The sequence below is a fragment of the Penicillium macrosclerotiorum genome, assembly GCF_028827735.1.
Source record: "Penicillium macrosclerotiorum strain IBT 26536 chromosome Unknown utg000009l_segment0_segment0, whole genome shotgun sequence".
Taxonomy (NCBI): Eukaryota; Fungi; Ascomycota; class Eurotiomycetes; order Eurotiales; family Aspergillaceae; genus Penicillium; species Penicillium macrosclerotiorum.
In genome coordinates, this window is record NW_026643088.1 from 759,589 (window position 1) to 777,749 (window position 18,161).

The 18,161-nt window shown below is 50.4% G+C and overlaps 5 protein-coding genes across 5 annotated transcripts; 3 read left to right on the forward strand and 2 right to left on the reverse strand.

Annotated features, from left to right (window-relative positions):
- Window positions 1-191: 191 nt before the first annotated feature.
- Window positions 192-2,960, reverse strand: N7462_009442 (Mcm10/DnaG-type zinc finger protein; the record flags this gene model as incomplete). Its single annotated transcript, XM_057081156.1, has 2 exons — window positions 192-2,626; window positions 2,843-2,960. The coding sequence occupies 2 exons, from the start codon at window positions 2,958-2,960 to the stop codon at window positions 192-194; spliced, it is 2,553 nt and encodes an 850-aa protein (XP_056929993.1).
- An 86-nt stretch (window positions 2,961-3,046) lies between these two features.
- On the forward strand, window positions 3,047-4,321 carry N7462_009443 (uncharacterized protein; the record flags this gene model as incomplete). Its single annotated transcript, XM_057081157.1, has 1 exon — window positions 3,047-4,321. One exon carries the CDS (start codon window positions 3,047-3,049, stop codon window positions 4,319-4,321), a length of 1,275 nt encoding a protein of 424 aa, XP_056929994.1.
- Window positions 4,322-4,787: 466 nt separating this feature from the next.
- On the reverse strand, window positions 4,788-6,515 carry N7462_009444 (uncharacterized protein; the record flags this gene model as incomplete). The annotated part of the gene is made up of 3 exons (XM_057081158.1): window positions 4,788-4,824; window positions 4,899-5,780; window positions 5,863-6,515. 3 exons carry the CDS (start codon window positions 6,513-6,515, stop codon window positions 4,788-4,790), a joined length of 1,572 nt encoding a protein of 523 aa, XP_056929995.1.
- Window positions 6,516-8,026: 1,511 nt separating this feature from the next.
- On the forward strand, window positions 8,027-10,380 carry N7462_009445 (acetolactate synthase catalytic subunit; the record flags this gene model as incomplete). The annotated part of the gene is made up of 5 exons (XM_057081159.1): window positions 8,027-8,190; window positions 8,247-8,345; window positions 8,416-8,483; window positions 8,567-10,252; window positions 10,310-10,380. The coding sequence occupies 5 exons, from the start codon at window positions 8,027-8,029 to the stop codon at window positions 10,378-10,380; spliced, it is 2,088 nt and encodes a 695-aa protein (XP_056929996.1).
- Window positions 10,381-14,014: 3,634 nt separating this feature from the next.
- Window positions 14,015-16,914, forward strand: N7462_009446 (vacuolar protein sorting-associated protein 35; the record flags this gene model as incomplete). The annotated part of the gene is made up of 5 exons (XM_057081160.1): window positions 14,015-14,151; window positions 14,255-14,892; window positions 14,954-15,936; window positions 15,996-16,544; window positions 16,600-16,914. The coding sequence occupies 5 exons, from the start codon at window positions 14,015-14,017 to the stop codon at window positions 16,912-16,914; spliced, it is 2,622 nt and encodes an 873-aa protein (XP_056929997.1).
- Window positions 16,915-18,161: the final 1,247 nt, after the last annotated feature.

Below are 18,161 nucleotides of genomic sequence, written 5' to 3' on the forward strand. Positions count from 1 at the left end.
GCTTACGACATATACATGGATGTTCTTTTTCTGAATGGAGGTTTAGTATTCATGTACTAGCTTAGCAAAGAAATCGCCCAATGGAGTTGTTGAACAAAATTTTTCTTCATTCGTGACAGCGTTATAAGAAATATGAGTAGGTAGACCACAAACCGAACCGGTCTGGAAAGAATAACAGCTTTTTGCAGGTATTACACAATCTCTAAGTCATCATCATCGTCTGATAGAACATGTCTTCTCTCTGTTGCCGCATCAGCACCCAAACTCTCTCGGCCTGCTTCTCTGATCCCTTTTGAGGTGATAAACCGGGTCTTCTTGACACCACTGCCATGTGGCTTGTCATTGACGCGCTTCATAGGGCCTCTTAGGCGGACATTCTCCGCTTTGAGAGCGGATAAATTCATGCTCTGGGTGACAGATTGAGTCGTTGGTGTCGAGGGTGTCTTCGGTACTTTGTCGTGGTCTCCAAGTTTGGGGCCAATCTGGTTATTGGCGCGAGTGCGAAGGTAGTCTGCGCCAACGCCACCTGCCCGACCAGAGACGACAAGTTTTTGCGCGATATCACGCTCACGTTGCTGGTCTGCAACACGTCGACGGAATAGCTCCTCCTTGTTCTCCATACCACGTCCCATCATACCGGCGGCAAGGAAAGGGTCATCATTGGTATCAAGTAGATTGGCAGCTGACCGCCCGGAGGTGAAAGGACTGAAAGATGCGCGGGCAAGACCCGCGGTTTTGGGAGCAGGGGCTACATAGTAGGTAGACTGGGAGGCCCAATCATATTGGGCACCCTCTGACTTCAAGCCATCGCGACCTCCTGCTCCTCCTTGGCCTCGGCCGACAGTACGTGCGCCAGCTCCTCTCCCACCACCACCACCCCAGACGCCTGTTCGTTGTCCGGACTGGCCGCCAGGGCCAAACATCCCCGTACCCTTATTAATACCGGCACGCTGTCCTTGGGTGCGCCGCACCTGGACGTCAATATGAAAGTCACAGAACTCGGTCTTTCGCCCGTCTACCCATGACTGGCAAGTTTTTCCGTCTTTCCTCACAGATTTGCAGAAGCCAATGTCTCGGGCTTTTCCGATCTCGAGAATTTTGTCATCCGAGGAGGAGAGCGCCAAGCTGAACCGATTGGTGTCCAGTTTATTCTTTGGAGGGGGCATAATTGTGGGATTCAAGATTGCAATGACTGTTCCCTTGGATATTCTGTAGTACCGAGGGAATGCTGTATCAAAAAGAAACATGTCAATGGTCCACTTGAGGTCAGTCAAAGTGATAGCCATGTAGTTATTGGAATTGTTCAGCCCATCATCATATGGGTTCGTTGCTTTCGCAGTGGAGCTCCCGGAAGCTTTGGTTTGCTTCGTATCGGACTTTGATGCAACGATTCCAAATACGACAAAATCACCATCTATCTCTTCCGGTAGTTCAAACGAAGGTGCTTTGACCGTTTTGAGGAGATCGGGTATTTTGAGTATGGTTTTGTCTGCTAAGGTGCGGCTCAGAAATGAATGTGGTAGTACACGGCTTGACAGGTGTAACGAAGAATATGCTTCGAATTTAGAGGAGTCAGGTGGGTTCACTATGACTCCAGCTTCATTAGAGGCTGCGTCAAGTTGGGCACCGTCCTCATGAGATGAAGCTCGTCCGTGTGAGGCAGATGACCGGTTTGGAGTACCCCCTGCATTCCTAATATTTGGAGTGGTTTGGCTGCGCTTCATCCCGCCAGAACGAGGCGGGCCAAGAGAGCGAAGAATATCCTCGCGATTGAAACTTGGCGCTTGTGGCTCTCGGGAAACAGATAATGCGGTGGAAATGTTTTCATTTGCGGCTGCTGCCTTGTAAGTCTCGATCTCAGAGTTGTCCAGCTGGAAGCCAGAGCTTCTATTTGCTTGGATCCTGTTCACTCTGTCCATCCGAGCTTGCTCCGCCTTCTCAGCGGCACGGCCTTCGGCCATGCGCTCACTGAAACTTTTGATCCTGTTCAGCCCTGCACCTCCGGGTGAAGTTTGTGGTCTTGATGAAAAGACATCACCTGAATGTGGCATTGCACTGCTTCTGCCTCCAAGCTGACTGGTTGGACGAGGAGGACGCTTTAGAGATACATCATTGGCTTTCCAACCCTTGTCAATCCCAAGTTGATACCTCTTTGGAGACCAGGGCTCTGCTGCAGCTGTTTCACGCCGCGTTGGGGACACCGGAACCTGAACATCATCTGTATGAGCCCTTCGCTGCACACTTGTAGGACTCCTCGGGATCATGGAATGGCTCTGAGACCGTGAGATGCCGGAAGTTGGGCGGGCACGTCCTTCCTCTCCTCCTTCATTATTTGAACTGGTGGCGCCAGACCTTCCGAGATTCTTCTGCAGCTGCTTCAATTTGAGGCGAGCCTTGATCTCAGCAAGCTGCAGTTGTAGGGTCTCTTCATCCTCCTCGCCGTCACCCTCGTCCTCATCAATGACCAGGTCGGCCTTGGAGCGGAAGTTTGGGGTTGTGTTTGAGCGTTTTAAAGGCGAGGAGAGTAATTCTCGGCGACGTTGCACGTCTTGGTATTTCCTTCGTCCCCCAGGCGAACTCAGCAGGGCTTCGCGGGGCGACTTGGGCGGCCACGCATTATCAGTCACTAAAACCGGCAGTATTAGCAAGGAAATCTACATCATTCTCGGAGAAGATCTCACTGTTTCTTTTTCGAAGCCAAAAGGTAGTCAAAATTCGAGATCACCATGGAGCGGCACGCCCAACTGCTTCAGCCGCTCCGCAGGCCATAAGCTGTGTCTCGATCGGCACAAGAGAACAAGATGACTGTCGACAGGTGAGAAAACCTAATCCAGGTAGATACAGGAAACGAGGGAGTTGGAAACAATGCAACGGCTGTCTCCTGGTTTCTTCAGACGCAAGGACGTAGGGAGATGTGAGGGATCACACACCTGCATGGCCCGGCCCGCACATGATTCCATGGCGCGTCCCGGCGCGTCTCGCGGTTTCCCTTTTCAAGCCTATTCAATCCTGTCTTCCTCCACCAACCCGCCAATTCGTCACCACAATGCCCCGCACTCGATCAACTGCTCCCTCGGAGCAGACTGAGCCTAAACAAGATAATACAACATTGACATCGGTGGAGAAACCCAGCAAGAGCTTTATTATTCCGTCCAACGTGAGCGCCAATGCGCGCCTGGTTTCCCTACCGAACCCACAGTCGGGCGAGCTATCCCGCTATTTCTTTTGCCCAGAGCGCGGCTTATATGAGTTCACTGTCATCGCGTCTTCTCCTCAATTAGCGCGCAGTATTTTATTTACCCCCGATACGCAACAGTCGACGCCCGGGTCCGAAGATGAGCGAAAAGTGTCTGCCGCAAAGGCATCAATTGCCAAAAAGGCAGAGTTGCTGGTCGCGACGCCAATCGATGCAATCTTCTTCCTGATTCCATTGTTTTCATTGTCATCGAAGTCTGGCCAGTCCCTCTTCCAACCATTGGACGACATGATCGACTCGAACGACGACCTTCCTCCGCACCTCCGCCAGATTCTTTACAACGAGACATTCAGAGGCAATCTTCTGTCACGCGCGGAGTCTATTTGTGATATTGTGGAAGCTGGTGATGAAAAGATGTTCCGTTTCAGCGAGACAAAGCTTCTGAAGGAGCTTGTTGCTAAAGCAGAGCGTATGGCGGCCCACGGGCTGCCTGCAAGCATGGAGGAACGATTTGTTCGCCAAACATTGGCCGCTCCACTGATGTCAGTCAAACGTGAAGATGTTTTGACCAACCATACGTCAAATGAGAATGAAGCCAATCTCTCTAAGTCAGACGAGCGACCAGACTCACCATCGACAGTGGCCACAACAACAACACCATCGGTATCGACACCTGCCGGAGAAACTACGCCTGCACCGCAACCTTTGAATGAGGGATCAGCACCTGTGGATGAGATCGCTCGCCTGCAGCGGGTTTCCATTGCCCTGTCTTTCATGAAAGATTCGTACCTGCCACAGACCTTGTGCTCTCGAGTCGACGAGATGATCGCCGCCCCGGAGAGCCCTTTAGATTTCAAGCCATTGACTGAGCGATTGAAAGAACTCGTCACGCTTCGTGCTGAAGCCCTCGCATCGAGAAGTACGAATGACTTTAGCCGAAAACGCGGGTTGGATGATGAGGAAGTCGAAGCTCGTGCTGATAAAAAACGCCGAAAGGAGGAGGAAGAAAAGAAGAGCAAAGCATCTGAATCTCGAGGAGTTCGTGATCTTAAAAAGGTCAATACATCTGGCATGAAGAAGATGAGCGACTTCTTTGGAAAAGCTGCTATGAAGAAGAAGACGTGAATGTTTCCTCGGGTGATACTCAATAGGATTTCTTTCAGCATGCACAGCATGCTGATGAACACGAGCGGGCTCCACTCTTCTTTGGAATTTGCATCATCCATGGCGAGCGCAAAAGCTGCGGCTCCGAGATGGCCGATAGATGAGCCACGCCTCAAAACTTCACAAGCACGGTACTTGCGAGGCGTGGCAGGAGAACGACAGTCTTATCGCGTACTTAGCAACGATATGATAATCTAGACAGTCAATTGGCCTACATCTGTCTTAGATCTCTCGTTATCAGGCTGGACCGTTAATGATTTACTCGAGCCTTTTATTTGATCGATTCTTGGTTGAGGATCCTCTACGCAGTTGAAAAGCTGCCCATAGCGCCTCAGTGGGAAACAATGGAGGGCTTTTGAAAGTTTGTGGATTTTTTTTGGAAATTATTTTAATCAATGAACCCTTCTGGGCAATAATACCCCAAAGCTTAAAGAGCAACTTGATCAATTGCAGCACCCGCAACTCTGTTTTCATATTAGTAATATTTCCAACAAACAGTATGAATATCAACGCAATTCACCAACGAGGGAAAACATACACAAATGAGCCATTGGACGGCTTGCTGATAACCATAGCCTGCTCCAGCTTCTCAGCAGTGATATCGGGGAACTTCTTGAGGTAGTACTCGTTGCGCAGGGCCGTCGTGACAGCCTCAACCTTGTCCTGGGGCAGCATGTGCACGGTGCAGCCTCCCCATCCAGCACCAGTCAGCCGGCTACCCAGAGTGCCCGCACGGCGGGCAATGGCACAAATCTCATCGACCTCGGGAGCGCTACAGTCGTAGGCAGTGCGGCACGACTCTTGCGACTCGTTCAGCAGCTGACCCAGGTACTGGATGCGCTTCTCATCCAGCTGCGAGGCATTGGCAAGGCATGCCTTGAAGTCCAGCACGCGGCGGGCCTCCTTGAAGCAGTGCAGCGTGCGCTGGCGCAGAAGGAAGCGCTCGGCTTGGACAGGAAACGCGGACAGAAAGTTTGACTCCAGCTCGGCGACGGTGATGCCCAGCAGCTCCGCCATTTCTTCGCGTGTGTAGCCTTCTTCCTTCGTCAGGAGATCTTGGGTTGCCTGGATGACGGAGTCGATCTGATATTCCAACGGGTCGCCGAGACGGCCCTCCTTGGTCATCAGTTGGTTCTGGAAGTTACGTAGACTGTATCCCAAGGAGCTGTTGTCCTTCGGAAGAGTCAGGCCGTAGTGCTTAGCGAGGATGACCGCGGCGAGTGTGCACTCGGCCACACGCAGGTTATAGTGTCGCGGAGCGGTTTCGGCCTTGTTCGAAGTGACGAAGCTCTGGGCCATTAGGAAGGTGATTTCGTTGGTAGCCTTGGGGATCGGAACGTGCTCAACCGCGAACTGAGGGTAGAATTGGGTGTAGAGCAGGAAGCCGCGCTTGGAAAAAATGGAAGCAGCCTGATCCATGCTGTAGAGGGGAAGATTGAAGAATGTTCGTTAGTTTAGGATTCCCCATTTGTCTTCAAGTTCAATCGTTCCTGGAAACTTACCCGCCAGAGTAGACACCGACAGCACGCTCCGATACAACGGCCAGATCCAATAGATCCTGCTTCGATACGTTGTGGTTGTTGGCCTTCATGACCGCCAAAGCACTTGCGCAGACAAATGCAGCGCTGCTGGAGATACCACCACCCGGGGGCACATTACCATCCACCAGAATCTCCATACTGGCAGGGACCAGCGCGCCAGCGGCCTGATTGCGAAGGAACTTGAGGGCGCCTAGCAGGCCGGCTTTGAAGTAGTTCACCCACTCGTGCTTCTTGGGGTCAATTTCGATATCGGAGTCCTGAGGGACAGCGAACTCGCGGGTAGGGAATTTCTCCGGGTTAACATTCGCGATCTTCACCGTCGTGCCCGCGGTACCAGCCGGGACGACCTTGACGGCCATGATCACATCAACGCTCACGGCGGTCGGGAGGACATCGTAGAGAGAGTAGTCAATGTGCTCGCCGATGATGTTGACGCGCCCTGGGCTGCGCGCGACGAAGTCAGGACGGTGATTATACTGCTTGTTGAACTGGGAAACGAGAGCAGCCCAGCGCTGCTGGTGTTCCGGAGCAACCGAGTTCACAGAAGCATCATCAGTGGCGTAGACCTCCGCGATGGATTCTGTTTGGGGCACCAGCTCCTGCGGGGATGACATGGCGGGGTGGAGAGTCTTGTACTTTTCTTTTTTGTAGGAAGAGGGAGAAGGGAGGGGGAAATAATAGAAAGAATGGTGGGGGAAAACGAAGAAATAGTTGTAGATGATGGCATGTCCACCGCGGGGTTTTTTTGCCCATCCCACTCAGTTGAAGGCAGCCAAGCCCGCGTTCCAACCCCGGGTAAATTGGAGTTGAGGGCTCTTTGGTGGGGCACATACTCCGTACGGCACCTGGTTTCGTCCCCGGTGTCCCGTTGAAGTGTAGCCCTTTGCGGGGGGTTCGGCTTGGGCCACCCTTCGGTTCTGTTCCTGGAATGACGTGGTTATCGAATCCGGACAAAATTAATGTGATCGCAAGATCAATTGATCAGGCGTCTCCATTCCTGTACTGATTCATGTGTTATGCCGTGTAGAAATACTACACCACAGTTAGCCACAAAGAGACTGGCTTAGTATGGTAAATTCTGCCTATCCAAAAGCCCCCCTCAGTGACTGCTACCGATACACCCGTTAGTATTGCTTTTTGACACGCCTACCCCTTTCGAATATTCCTTCTGTTCTCCTCCTACCACGACCCATACCCTTCACCGGGTTTTTAACTTTATTTCTTTTTATTTGATCTTTGGAATCAACGGGTCAAAGGAGGGAACGAACACTTTCGGAGCATAATAGTGTATTCGGTCTGTTGAGTGAAAGCAAAGGTATTGGCTGCCTGTCTTCAAACCCGGCATGCAGGGCAATGCAGGGCTCGTTGAACGAACGGAATTGCATGGCTTGGACCGGGGATGATCCAATCGTTAAGCCGTGTCTGGAACACCGGGCCGAATTGAAGGGGACCCGCCCCGACTTCCGAGTCCACGATGTTCGGGATCCCTTAAGCGACCCGTGAGTCGGCTAAAAAAAGAAAGGGAAAAAAGAAAAACATCGTCGGCTACGATCGGCAGCAGAATCCAAGCTCTCGGGCGATCCCCACGACCCGCCGATGTCAGTGGCTGAACAGACTTTTGGTGATGCATGTACTCCGTAGTGTATGTATAAGCTTAACCAGCGACAAAGTCCGGGGTGAGGCGTCAACAGACCGGGTTGGCGATCGGGCTTCCCCGGATCACGCACAAAGCCCGCCAATTCCCTTGCAGCCAGCCTCACCGTAGACAGAATCGAGCGTAGCTGGGGACAAACTCGCAACAAACCCGCCAAGAGGCTTAGGGCATCTTTAGGTGTACTTGGGCATACCTAAGTTGCCTCGAACGCTTCTGAACTGACCGTCGGCAGAATCACATGACTCCGGCAACGGGCAGATCAGGTGACCGCACCGAGTCTCGCCGAGGTCGGAGCAGCAGAGGGGCGACCAGCCAATCAAACACGCCGAATTCTTGACTCAGAGCGGTCGGATGGTTTGGGTTTAAGGCCTTTTTCGTCTTCCCCCAGAGAGATTCACGGTAAGGGCCATTGGATCTCATTTTTACTTCCTTGACTCACCTACAAGTGCTGCTGGGCTCTCGTCGGTCAGGATGATGCCGTTCAGACCGTCAAAAAGCGCTCTGCGCTCCATTCACCTCCAAAGGCAGCTTGCCTCATCCCGTCGGTCCTTCTCGACTTCGTTCGTGGCTTTGGCTGCCTCGCCCCACCGCTCTTCTCCTCAGAAGCGTGCTCAGAGCACAGCTACCGCGCCCTCGTAAGCATATCTCCAGAATTTAAATCAGATCAGAGCGTGCTAATACCGTCGAGCAGTGATTCTAGGCCCGTGCCGAGTCCGGCTTTCAATCAAGAACCTCACCGCAATGAGATTTCGCCTCTCCAGAACCGTCAGCTCCCCGAGCTTGACGATTCGTAAGTTATTATCCCTTGGCTCATCGCCCTGGATGTGAAAATGACAGGAAATTAACGACCGTTCAAACAGAATGGTCGGCATGAGTGGTGGTGAAATCTTCCACGAGATGATGCTTCGCCTCAATGTGAAGCAGGTCTGTAAGTAGACTGATGCAGCTGCCTTCTCCGGTATATCATTGTTCGTCGAGAACGATTTTTGCTAATGCATCATTTCGAAACAGTTGGTTATCCTGGTGGTGCCATTCTTCCCGTCTTCGACGCCATCTATAACTCCAAACACTTCGACTTCGTTCTCCCCAAGCACGAACAAGGCGCCGGCCACATGGCCCAGGGCTATGCCCGTGCCTCTGGCAAGCCCGGTGTTGTCCTCGTTACCTCGGGCCCTGGTGCAACCAACGTTGTCACCCCCATGCAGGATGCCCTGTCCGACGGAACCCCTATGGTTGTTTTCTGTGGTCAGGTTCCGACCAGTGCTATCGGAACCGATTCTTTCCAAGAGGCCGATGTCATCGGTATCTCTCGTGCTTGCACCAAGTGGAATGTGATGGTCAAGTCCGTTGGTGAGCTGCCTCGCCGTATCCAGGAAGCTTTCGAAATTGCCACTAGCGGTCGTCCCGGTCCCGTCCTCGTCGATCTGCCCAAGGATGTTACTGCTGGCATCCTTCGCAACCCGATTCCTATGCACAGCACCATTCCCTCCCTTCCCAGTGCCGCGACCATGGCTGCTCGCGACATGAGCCAGAAGCAGCTACAAGCCACCATTGACCGTGTGGCTCGCCTGGTGAATACCGCTGAGAAGCCTATCCTCTACGTTGGTCAGGGTCTCCTCGCTCGCCCTGATGGCCCTGAGATTCTGAAGGAGTTTGCCGACAAGGCTTGTATTCCCGTCACCACTACCCTCCAGGGTCTTGGTGGCTTCGATGAACTCGACCCTAAGGCTCTCCACATGCTTGGTATGCACGGTTCTGCTTACGCCAACATGGCCATGCAAGAGGCGGATCTGATCATTGCTGTCGGTGCCCGTTTCGACGATCGTGTGACTCTTAGTATCCCTAAGTTCGCTCCTCAGGCCAAGGCTGCCGCCGCTGAGGGCCGTGGTGGTATTGTTCACTTCGAGATTATGCCCAAGAATATCAACAAGGTCGTCCAGGCCACCGAGGCCGTTGAAGGTGACTGCGCCGACAACCTTCGTCTTCTCCTGCCGCAGGTCGCACCCGTTGCTGAGCGTCCCGAGTGGTTCGCGCAGATCAACGACTGGAAGTCTCGTTTCCCCCTGTCTCTCTACGAGCGCCAGGTCGATGATGGTCCCATCAAGCCCCAGAGCGTGATTGAGAAGCTGAGCGATCTCACCGCTCACATGAAGGACAAGACCATCATTACTACCGGTGTTGGCCAGCACCAGATGTGGGCTGCTCAGCACTTCCGCTGGCGTCACCCCCGTACCATGATCACTTCTGGTGGTCTTGGTACTATGGGTTACGGTCTGCCCTCCGCCATCGGTGCCAAGGTGGCTCGTCCCGACTGCCTGGTCGTCGACATTGATGGTGATGCCTCTTTCAACATGACTTTGACTGAGCTCTCCACTGCTGCTCAGTTCAACATCGGCGTCAAGGTCCTATTGCTGAATAACGAGGAGCAGGGCATGGTCACCCAATGGCAGAATCTGTTCTATGAGGACCGCTACTCCCACACCCACCAGCAGAATCCCGACTTCGTTCCTCTTGCCCGCGCTATGCGTGTTGCTGCTGAGCGTGTCTCTAAGACCTCCGAGGTCGAGGCCAAGCTGAAGTGGCTGATCGAGCAGCCCGGTCCTGCTCTTCTGGAGGTCATCACTGACCGCAAGGTCCCCGTTCTGCCCATGGTGCCCTCTGGCCGTGGTCTTCACGAGTTCCTGGTTTACGATGAAGGTATATTTCGAACCCCATTCTTCCGCACTCGGATTATTTTACTAATTGTCCATATAGCCAAGGAGAAAGAGCGCAAGGAAACCATGCGGAAGCGCAATGTTGACTTCAAGGTTAACTACCGCGACTGAACGTGTTAAGCAAGTGACCGACCAGCACCACTAGCCACGCGTGATGTCATTCATTCTGACCGTCGTTTCTTTTTTTTACCCTTGATATCCATGGCGTTGTCTTGGCAGGTCCACCAAAAGCTACTGGGAAAGAATCAGTCGAACTCGACCACTCCGAACAGAAGCAAAACGCCAAACCGCCGCCTTTCCCCCCAAAGACCAATATGGCAAAAGTTTGATTCGGTAGCCCATGATTTTACGCTCCTTGGGCTCCGCTTATTTTCTTGATAGGGCTTCAAGCCTTTCGATGACATGCATCGTGGTTTTACTAGTCACATTTCGGGGTTCTTTGTTTCACTCTACGCCACCTTTTTTCGTCTTGTGTATATAATGTTTGTGTGTTTTGAGTCATTTAGGTCCAGATTGGGGAAGTGCCGTTTCGGATTCAATGCTAGTGGAGCAGGTACTACTTCCGAAAACATTATACGTTTCTTGAACCAGCTTTGGGTATCTACCTTGTTTTTCGTAGGCGCTCCTTGTTGGGAAGGTACAAAAGTAAGCCGCACTGATTTATCTCATTCACCCTCTGCCCTCGTCCTCGGTCCAGCGTACAATCCCTGGCAAAGTCAGATCATCAAATGTCTCCTGCGCTGGTCACCTTATTGTGTTCCAATAATTTCATTATTTATTGAATCACTACTAATTGACCTGCAATAGTCCATGAACGAGCGTAAGAAATCTTTGCTGTGCGCTGGGCGACGCATTTCTTGATGGAATTTGGGCACCCCTGCTAAAAATGATGTTGTTCAGATATTCTCGATCGCAGTGATGGAGACCCCACAAGCCATTAGCCTAGTTCTCTCCAAACCATAGATAGGATCTTTTTCATCCTTAGCCGGCCAAATTAACAAATGGCGCCTTTGCGTTGGGTTATAGCAGACAGATTGATGATATTCAAATTCTGTTTCAGTGGCCTTGTGGGTTCCTTTTTATCTACTTTTTTTTATCATCTCAAAAGAATATTCAAGCTTAAAATCTAGAGTAGATCTCGATTAAGGAAGAGCTTTCTCACCGTTTTTAGGTGAAGTATGTTAATGAAGAGTCTCAATCAATAATTCAATCAAGGTCATCGTGCCACCCGGTAACGCTGGGGTGTTATTTAATCAGTTTCATCTCGAGTCCTAATACTCAAATCCACAACCAACGCCAAATCTGCAATCAAGCTCAAGATAATTTCCACTGTTCTCATGAATCTTGCATTTGCAATTATGACATCCACTATTACCATGCTTAATTACCATTTCAACATTCCAATTTGCCCTCAAGACTGGCTTTTAAGAGACGCTTAGATCATTCGGTTCATCTACTCCATATTTGTCTTTCATCCGAAGAACATGACTCTTGATTACCAAACACTAAATTACAATGCCACCTTGTATCTTATGGTTTACGATGGTCTGGGTCATGAATTTCTAGAATATAGAAGTGGCTTCTGTGGGTGGGGGGCGGTTTGTGGCCGACAAAGTCCTCGAGACAATCAACAGGATGTCTATCGATGGGCTTTCAATTTTGCACAAGGGCATGTTTTGGAATATCGGTCAAATGAAACAGTATGCTCTGTGAATATCTTGACTTTCTACTCTTTAAAAATGACCTCTTCCAGAACTGCTTCGCGTCACTCCGGGAACAGGTCGTTGTTCGGTCAGCTCTTACTCACAAACCGAGTAGGTATACAGGCTCAAGGAGTAACCAAGATTCCTAGTCTTGGAAGTAGAAAAAGCTTCAGTATATATTAGCGTCAATACCAGTAATACGCCCTCGTGTCTAAAATTTTTGTATAAGATCGTCCAGGGGTGGAGATCCACCCGTCGTATTCGCCCCCGAAACATCAAGAGATTCCGAACCGAGATTATGCCTTGATTCTTAGTTTTGCTGATTCAATCTCATAGAACCCATTCATTTCTTGCCTAATCAGTTAATCATTCAAGCCACCCTTGAATTGTTGACTACCAAACTAGTAGTTGAATTGGATTTGAGTATATCACATATAGGACCAGACTCGTGTATATTTAGCTAGCGTATCACTAGGCCAGGGGAATACGAACAAGCTCAAAAATAGCATCTCTCAACCCTTCTGCCAAGACCTTAACGTTTAAATGAGCCTTTCACGTACAAGAGAGGCATCATCTTACGAAGTAGCTTATCAATTTAAGTTTAGGATTGAAATATATAAGAGAGGCCCGGTGAATCAGGAGAAGTTAGTTCTCACCAATCTGCACAGCCTTCTCGAGCTATCTGAACTTCTCCAAAAGCTTCCAGTTTGCTACCTACACCGCAATCGATTTTCTGTTGTCTCATTCTAGTCAACTTGAGGTCTGGAATATACAGAAGGGTACCCAAGAAATAAGTTCAGCTCCTAACAGCCTCCTAGGAAGATACTCAAATTAGCGAAGATGAAATTCCTCGAACATGCTGTTGTCCTTTTCCTCCTCCCCCTCGGTACCCTCGCCAGCTCGTGTTACTTTTGTGAAAATTACCCTCACGTTGGGGCTGTTGCGCCTACCTATGACTGTGGGAAACATTGTGGTCTAGACAACTATCATACCGAGATCGAAGGTTATCACTGCTGGGAAGATAGCAAAGGATCTGGTTCTTGCTTCAAAAACTGCTGTGCCAAGTCCGGGAAAAGCGCTACGCATCTTTCTGGGATCTAAATTGCTCACCGGGCCCACGGAATTTAACAGAACTTAAAGGCAAGAGTAATTCTATGCTTGAAAATTTTACATGGGCCCTGTACCTTGAAGCTCTTTTGAAAGTGACGATGGACATATTCCCTTCCTATTGGTGGCAATATTTTTATTAAACATCCGAGCTACAAGTCGCTAGTCAAGATACTTCGTGATATTGAAACATACATTAAATTGATTAAGGCTAATCAGGGGACATGTATCATGAAATCTGAATTAAGCATTGAGGAAGCGTCTCAGCGTCTATGCATATCCGAAGACCACAACATCTGAGGTGAATCAAGCGATCAGTTAGCTGAGGCGACATTACCCTTTAAAATTTGAAAAATCCCCATCAAGACTATTGAGTGACACCAAATTTTTGATTGCGGTTCATATATTATTGACCAAGCTCTGTGACCACGCTATGTTTTTCTTTCAGTCCTGAGCCTAAGTGGTCCTCTGGCAACATCGGGTAAAGAGACGAGTTATTGGAATGAAAATTCAGGGGGATTTTTTAGTACCTTCGTGCAGCTTTCACTATCATATCGCATGAGAGCAAAAAAAAAAAAATTTTCTGCTGGATATTCAAATGTAGTGCTAGTTGTCTAAGAAAAGCGAATATTACATAAATCAGACCGCGAATACTTGCGTGATGGCCGGTGGGTGCCGCGTACAGTGACGTTCGGGGAACATCCCCCCATGGTGTCACCACCCAATGAGCTTATCCTCTTATCCTCTGGGCAACTTGAACCAACACTCTTCCTCCACCACCCCCCTCGGAAACCCCAACAGACCTCCCATTCCTCCGTCTATGAATTGCTCTTGCAAGCGACAGTGGTGAAAAGAGCCCTCTGCTCAATTAATTGCTCTGCAGCGCAGGTGTTTACCGCCTGCTCTCATTCCTAGGCCCCCTCACTCCCTCCACGATGGCGAGCCCACCGCCGGTCTCTGAGGACCAAACCCGCCTCCTCGAGGAGGCATTGGGGGTGGTGAGGCAACAGTCTGCCATGATGCGCAAATGTCTTGAGACTCCGGGCAAGCTCATGGATGCGCTCAAATGCGGGTGAGCTTTGCTCCAGCCTTCTCCCTCCCCAGGCAGCGACAGCGGATGACTGCGCAATAGGATCATAAGCTAATTGCTGCGTCCCCCGAACGCGTTGATACAGATCGACTCTCGTTTCCGAATTGCGAACCCCAAGTCTCGGTCCGAAACAGTATTACGAGCTCTACATGGCCGTATTCGATGCTTTGCGACACCTGTCTGTATATCTTAAAGAGAACCACCCGGTCAACCACCTTGCGGACCTGTACGAGCTGGTCCAATACGCTGGCAATATTGTTCCTCGCTTGTACTTGATGATCACGGTCGGCACAGTCTATATGTCGGTTGAAGATGCACCTGTTAAGGAGATCATGAAGGATATGATGGAGATGAGCCGTGGCATCCAACATCCCATCCGTGGACTTTTCCTCCGATACTATTTGTCCGGACAGGCGCGTGACTACCTTCCCTCAGGTACCAGCGATGGCCCAGAGGGTAACCTGCAGGACTCAATCAATTTCGTCTTGACCAATTTCGTGGAAATGAACAAGCTCTGGGTTAGGCTGCAGCATCAAGGTCCCTCCAGGGAGCGGGAGCGACGGATACAAGAGCGGCGCGAGCTTGAATTGCTGGTTGGTAGCAATATTGTTCGATTGAGCCAGCTGGTGGACCTGGAAGCATACCGGTCGGGAATTCTGCAGGCGCTTCTGGAGCAGGTGGTGCAGTGTCGGGATGTGCTGGCGCAAGAATATCTCCTCGAAGGTGAGTCTCGCTCGGCGAAGCAGTCATGGATACTCCATGTAGATTCTAATTAAGTCTACAGTGATCACGAAGGTTTTTCCAGATGAATTCCATCTCCACACCCTGGACCTCCTCTTGTCCGCCATTTCTCGCCTCCATCCGCATGTCGATCTGAAGAAAATCATCATCGGTCTGATGGATCGCCTATCAAGCTACGCCACCAAAGACAACGAATCAGTAGTTGAACCCGAAGCACGAAAACAGAATGAAGAGGAAGCCGTTACCCGACTTTTGGAAAAGCTCGAGCTTGATAAGGAGAAGAAGAAGCAAGCATCCGCCGAAGCGGCGGCCGCGAACGCGACACAGGAGAATGGCACCGAAGAGCCATCTCAAAACGAGGAGCCCTCTAAGCCAACAAAGGAAGAACCCCAGGACCAAAATGCTAATGGGGAAGATTCAAAGCCTGGAGTCCCAACTGAAGTCAAGCTATACGATATCTTCTACGAACAGGTGGTCAACTTGATCAAGAAGGGCGCCTTGTCAATTCAGGATACCATGGCACTTCTGGTATCCCTTGTCAATCTTGCATTGAATATCTACCCGGAAGAATTGCATTATGTCGACCAGGTGCTTGGTTTTGCGGCTGAAAAAACCGCCGAATATACCGATCACGCCGACCTCCACTCGGCACCGACACAGCAGCACATTCTTCATCTCCTTAGCGCTCCACTTCGTTCCTATGTTTCGATCTTCACAGCGCTCGCTTTGCCACACTATCTTCCCCTTTTGACGTCCCAATCATACCCTACGCGGAGAGCGATTGCAGGCGAGATTATCCGAAGTCTTCTCAAGAATAGGATTCTCATCACCACTACTGAGAATCTTGACCGTGTGCTGCAGGTCGCTCGCGTTTTGATCAAGGAGGGGCTGCAGCAGTCGGCTGGATACCCAGGAGCTCCCTCCCAGCGCCGTGGAGGAGAGACAGATGAGACAATTGAGGAGCAAGGTTGGCTCGCCAGACTAGTACACTTGATCCAAGCACCCGATAACGACACTCAGCTCAAGGTAGGTTTAACTCGCTGCGAAAATCTTCACTTTCCGCACGCTAACATTCCCTCGAAAAGCTTCTTCAAGCGACTCGTAAAGCATACACGGATGGAAATGAACGCATTCGGTACACTACACCCGCCATTATCACCGTCTCGATTCGCTTAGCTCGAAAACTGAAGTCGCGTGAGCACTATGACGACAACTGGCAGTCACAGTCGTCGGCTTTGTATCGCTTCATGCATCAGTGTGTCAACAACTTGTACCAGCGAGTGAACCCTGGCTGTGCAGATCTCGCGCTTCGACTATTTGTGATGTGTGGTGAAGTCGCAGATCAGACTGGCTTTGAAGAGGTTAGCTACGAATTCTTCGCGCAGGCTTTCACTATCTATGAGGATGCAATCAGCGATTCGCGCGCCCAATTCCAGGCTGTGTGCATCATTGCGGGTGCCTTGCATGGAACCCGAGGCTTCTCCAAGGAGAATTACGATACCTTGATCACAAAGGCTGCTCTCCACGGCAGCAAGCTTCTCAAAAAGCCAGATCAGTGTCGTGCAGTTTACCTTGCTAGCCACCTCTGGTGGGTCGTCGAGAACCCCCAGCGTGGAGAGGAGGACCCTAAAAACGTAAGTGTTCTTGGCTCGCCCTAATTTAACTTCCGATACTGATCGAACATAAAAGCTTTACCGTGATGGGAAACGAGTCCTAGAATGCCTTCAGCGGGCCCTCCGTGTCGCCGATGCCTGCATGGACACCGCCGTTTCTGTTGAGCTCTTTGTCGAGATTCTCAACCGCTACGTGTACTACTTTGATCAACAAAACGAAACCGTCACCACCAAGTACCTCAATGGTCTGATTGAGCTTATCCATTCCAACCTGCAAACTAGCGAGGATGAGCCTAATCCCAGTCTTGATGGCCCCAAGCGCCATTTCGAACGCACGCTTGAGTACATCAAGTCTCGGGACTATGAAGGTGTGGTGACGGAGCGACAGTAGTTCTGACCACGAATGAAACAGATCATAGTTGATCTGGCCTTCTTCGGGCTTTTTGGATGTGAATTGACCCTGTTCATTGAAGGAGGAGTCTATGTTTTGTTTATCTGAGGGTGGACAGGCCTTGTCTTGTTCTTATTTTATCCCCTTTTCGTCCTTGTTCGCTTCTGGAAGCCGGCCCCTGCCTAACTTTGTCTTCTTTTCGTTTTAAGTATATACAAGTGTACAATTGTCTCTGGACAACACAATACCCTTCAACATCACTTTGTTCTTGTATGCTTTCCGTCGTGAAGTTCACCATGGTAAACACCTACGTACCGGATCTCCTATGCCACGTCTTGGCCTTCCTCTTTCGCTTTAGTGCTCACTGAGGGCCGCTTTTACTCTCTGACTATATCTGAGAGCCGCTCAGTGAGTTCGATCTGACCGCGCTGATTTACGCTCTGATTTACTGTGCTCCTCCGCAGGCTGGTCACGTGGAAGTCCACGGACCGACAAAGGGACCTCAATAAACTGTGTCAATATAGTAGGATACGGTATCGGCTAGGAAAGCTGGGATCCAATAGAGTGAGATGCTCAATCTGATAATGTCTTAGATGACTTGACTATCTATGTGTGTAGGCGGGGGAATGTTGATTATCCTCTGCCTCGCTGTCTAGCGCGTTACAGCGCTGAATTCCGAGTCTACCCGGGATACTATACAAAATACGTAGGGAATCGATTATCCCTGTAACAATCTGACGCACACAGGGAGAAGTAGGTCTTAGCGGTATTATGCAGTCTCTCATCTCGACACTAAGCACTCTCTCAGCAGAGAGTGCTCAGAGGCCTTGCTGATTTATCACGTGATTTCAGTGAGCCTGAGCTGAGTCTGAAATATCCCAGCGAGTCTAACTCTGAGCGCTCTTAGTAAAGCGGCGGCAGATCGAATAGGAAAGCCCCACCCGGTAGAGGGAAAATGGTACGTATAGTGACCTATGTATCGCTATTCCTGTTTCCGCAAGGAAGAAATGCAAGATACAAAGCCACGATCATGGTCACTAGAAATGGCTGCGTTCAATTGTCTACTGGATCTTTACCCAGGATCAAAAGACGAAGAAAGCTTCAATCATGCAATTGGTCAAATACGATGAAGGAGAGGGAGATCGTCCCAAGCTCCACGGATATCGCTGCATAATGCAGAACGGCCAGTGAAAAAAAAATAGACTCATACCGTACACAAAACAAACCCGGATGCCCCAGGTCCAAGC